General features: G+C 48.5%; 2 protein-coding genes across 2 annotated transcripts in view; one reads left to right on the forward strand and one right to left on the reverse strand.

The window, feature by feature from the left end:
• EPUS_04695 (uncharacterized protein) overlaps positions 1-1,086 on the forward strand; it is a gene marked incomplete at both ends in the record, with an annotated part of 4,379 nt that extends 3,293 nt beyond the window's left edge. Inside the window, 2 exons of the mRNA XM_007807632.1 lie at positions 520-541; positions 977-1,086. Of these exons, the coding sequence (XP_007805823.1) occupies positions 520-541; positions 977-1,086 (132 nt within the window). The remainder of the gene's footprint in view (positions 1-519; positions 542-976) is intronic.
• A 1,239-nt stretch (positions 1,087-2,325) lies between these two features.
• EPUS_04696 (uncharacterized protein) lies at positions 2,326-3,629 on the reverse strand (the record flags this gene model as incomplete). The annotated part of the gene is made up of 3 exons (XM_007807633.1): positions 2,326-3,165; positions 3,436-3,462; positions 3,525-3,629. 3 exons carry the CDS (start codon positions 3,627-3,629, stop codon positions 2,326-2,328), a joined length of 972 nt encoding a protein of 323 aa, XP_007805824.1.
• Between the last annotated feature and the right edge of the window lie 451 nt (positions 3,630-4,080).

Raw genomic sequence — 4,080 nt, forward strand, 5'->3', positions numbered from 1 at the left:
GCCGCAGGGAGACCAGCAGGGGGTCAACCCTCCACTCCACCGAATGGAAGATGGAATGCGGGACATAATGTCATGGGTAGCAATTTGAGTGATAATGGGATAGCTAGATGGGGGCAGAGTCAGGGGACGGGGAGGTAGCGTGGCGGGTAGCGTTGGTGGTGGTGCGGCGGCGCCGAGTGGAGGGTGGTAGGTGAGTTACATATGTGATGATGGATAAATGGAAGGTCGGAGGGCATGGGGTCCCATTGAAACGTGCTGAGGCAGGTTTAGGGCCGGAGGTGGTGTTCTGGGTACGAAGTCGAGGGTGATTGGATGGGTCGAAAGGGGAGCAGCAATCCAGGAGCAGTCTGCACATAACAACTTGCTACTAGTTAGTAGCACGAAGCAGAGCTTGGGAGTCCAGATACAGCGAGACCATCTGAGCTGAGCAGCTGGAAAGTGCTTGGCTTCAGTTTGCTTAGTACTTGTGCATTGTGCATAGTTGAAATCAAGTACTAGATTGCTGATTCGACGCACTAGTATGAATCATCCTTCCCAGATAGTAAGTTAGTAGTACTCACCTGATTGACCTGGTACTTATTCAAGTTCAGTGTCGACTTGCATCTGGCCTGGGCATACTTACCATTCGGACAGTGGCCTTGCCGCTTTACTCTGGTGTCATGTGACCTGACGCAGCTTTGGTTCAGCCTCATCACCGAGCAAATGACGCTAGGGTGCATGATGGCCCGAAGCCGTGCTACCGACAAAAGCGACACCATCTGCCTACTAGGGACGGTTTCAACCGTACCAAGGCTGTCGCACCCGATAAGATGAACTTTACCGATGCTGAAGGCAAAGCGCATACTATCTCTCTACATGCCCAAGGGAACATTCAAGACGGCCTGTAAACACTTTGAAGAGAAGAAGTATGGGGCACTCGCCAAGTTTCCAGTGTGGGATAGGTCTTCGAGTCCTCTTCATCTACTGATCATGACAGTCTCGGTTCTTGGCATTCGGCAATCTGACTATCCGTCTCTCTTAGCCAACCAGAAGTATGAGGAGGGGGGTGAGGTTAATGTTGAACTTGAAGCTGAAGCAAAGGAATAACTCTCTGACCTGTAGGCAGCTAAGTGCTTTTTGCATATGCCTCTGCTAAGCATATGGCACCAAAAAGCTTCACACAGATATGCGACAAGGCAAGATATCGGAAGAATTGTGGGGAGCGGTTATGTGGACTGCAAATGGACTTAACGGTAGGGAACGCTGACTTTGGTACAGAATCGCTTATTGGAAAAGAACTTTTCCTGTAGATGTTACGTTCGTTCAACTTGTCACGGCATCTTTGAGCTCAAACAAAGGCTTCAATCTATCTGAAATCTAACCCTCGAATTCCTATGAGACTTTTTAAGAGTGAGACACTGTAATGAACCTAGGGTTTACATCCTGTCTACTCCGTAACTTAAGTGGTGTGTTCCTTTCTTGACCAGACAAAAAATGCTTGGCGGACGGGGTTCAATCATCATCATGGTACCAAAGCCCACTAGCCGTGGCCCAATGGGTGGATCCCTCATTCAAAAGATGAAATTCTGATGTTCCTCTTGCCAAGGATTAGTTAGTATACTAAACCGCGGGAATACTATTTCGAATAAGGAATTACAGCCATTCAGTGACACAGGGTATAGGGTAGTATTTTAAAGACAGTCTTAAGTGTTAGGATCCCAGGTGAGTGCAAGGGCAATAGAACAGTAGGGGTTCAATGAATCGACTTATTGAGTGCAGATAACTACAATCCATTTACAAGAAGAAGGATATAAGTACTAGTAGGATATCCTCTTGCGCCCTTTGATGCGCAGTATAATGAAGAAGATGTGTAGAATGATGCAAAATCCACTAGAGTCCTCCTGGCCCTTATACCGTGCGCAGGGCACGCGCCTAGCATGCTTGGCGCGCATAACATTAGGACAGTATAGAGATATTGTCGTTGTTAAAATCAATCTATATTAAGAAGAGATATAATATAGTATTCAGTTATGTGTTTATAGACTTATTCAAGGCCCGTCCCAGCGAGGCCTAGATGACGTAGGGATTGTCAGTTGATGCAGAGTTGGCATCAGTCGCTCTACGGCGGTCGGAGGGCTGTAGGGGTCAGCTTTGGTGCTCAACTTGCTTTAATCATTACAGACCAGGTGAATTTGTCGTCAAAGCAAAATCAAAGCTAGCAGATTATCAGGCATGTTATAGGCTGACGTGCAAAAGACGAACATAAAACGGGTTCAGTATATGTGAGTGAAGTGTGTTGGAATTAACATGCCCAAAGGGCGCCCTACGGGCACTACTCTAACTATGCTATGCTTCATATGGCGGGAATGTCATGCAGGAGCCTGATAGTACCCCATTGTCACAAAGCCCCCTGTTCAAGACGCCATATGTGACGACCCCTCGACTCAGAGCCTGTGTTCGATCCATGATAAGGCCTTTGGCAACAGCGAGCTGTGGCTCAAACGCACAAAGCACTTTGCTATTGTTGAACTCCGCCTCCAAGCAACTCCGGACATATCCAGAAGAGCCGAGCCCACCAGAGAGCACAATGAAATTCACTGTCACATTGGGCTTTTCTCTGATCAGTTCGCGTATCTGGTGATGAATGCTTTCGAACATAATCTGTATCTGTCTGTCAAAGAATGTTCGTAGCTCTGCCGCTGTGATCTTAATTTTCTGAGGAACGCCTTGTCGTGCCGCAGGAAGCCCTTCTGGAGGTATTGTCATGATCGTGCTTATTTGCGTGGGTGATCCATCGAAGGCGCACTTCATTGCCTCGAAGTTGACCTCCTTCAACATGTCTTTTGCGAGCCAGTGGATGTCATCGTCGTTTCCGCTAACATTCAAAGCATGCAGTCGCTGCTTGACCAATTGCTCTGCCTCACCGTCGATCAAGATCGAGCCAACGTTGACACCTTCGGCTTTGTTGAGTGCTACCAGCTGTGTTCTTTCGGAACTATGCTTGTTGATCTCAAGAATGTTGATGTCGGTTATGCACCCACTAACATCGACAACTATAATGATATTGCCAGTGGTAAAGCTCTGCTTTGCCGCGTATACCGCTGCTGCTTCGGCCTCTGTCTGAGAAATCCTGATCTTGCGATTGTAGTAGTTGGCAAAGCCGACTTCGCTGAGCCACTCATCAAGCTTGGAGGTTAGATGAGGGTTAGCCTAAGTAGTAGGTATACTGAATAGAAATTCAACGCTCCTCTGAGTCTAATTCAGTATTGCTTGGTCAAAAAAGGAATCGAGCTATTTGTATAAGGATGCTATGTAATCCTTGTATCACCTGACAACTCGATCGTGGGCAGGCAGGTTAGGAAAAGTATCACGAAAGGCCGGGTTGAGGTACAGCTTGAAATCCTGCTCAATAGTAGTCGGGACGTCTTCCCAGCCGCCCTGGAGTCCCTAGCTAACCAACCTCTTGTTGGCATCGTACCCAACCTGGGTAGCGACCTTATTAGCTAATTGGCTGCTGTGGTGCTTTCCAGGCCAGTGTTGTACACAGATGGGTCAAGCCCATTCTGGAGCTGTCGAATATGCCACAGCAGTGTTCTCATGCCAAAGTCGATGCCGACAACGACAGTAGTCATCCACGATGGGCTCTCCATTACTGTGCTGACCAGAAGGGATAACTCCACGAGGTTGAAAAGCGTTTACCATTCATCGCTGTACCAAAAGTGTGGAAAGTGCGCAGCATGACACTGCGGCGTGAACATGATGCCTGGCAGTGTCAGCCAAGGGGGCAAGCACAGCATCGAAGCACTGGTGGTGTGCATCGTGCTCGCCGGTTTAGAGGACGAGGAAGGACCGGAGGACCGATGGAGGGCTTTTGGCCCTGGGGTTATTGACGCCTAACGTAGCTTAAACGCTGATTGAGGCTGTTCGCCACTAATGCATGCCCAATCCACACCCCTGCTCCAGAGATTTGGTCTTTCGCTTACTGTGGAGCACGTCCGTTGGTCAATGACCTTGCCATCACAATTCAGCCTGACCGTGCTTTGATGGTTTGCATTCAGCTGCGCTGTTGCATGCAAGCGAAAACGCCTTCACTGGGGGCTT

This window comes from Endocarpon pusillum (assembly GCF_000464535.1).
Source record: "Endocarpon pusillum Z07020 unplaced genomic scaffold scaffold7164, whole genome shotgun sequence".
Taxonomy (NCBI): Eukaryota; Fungi; Ascomycota; class Eurotiomycetes; order Verrucariales; family Verrucariaceae; genus Endocarpon; species Endocarpon pusillum.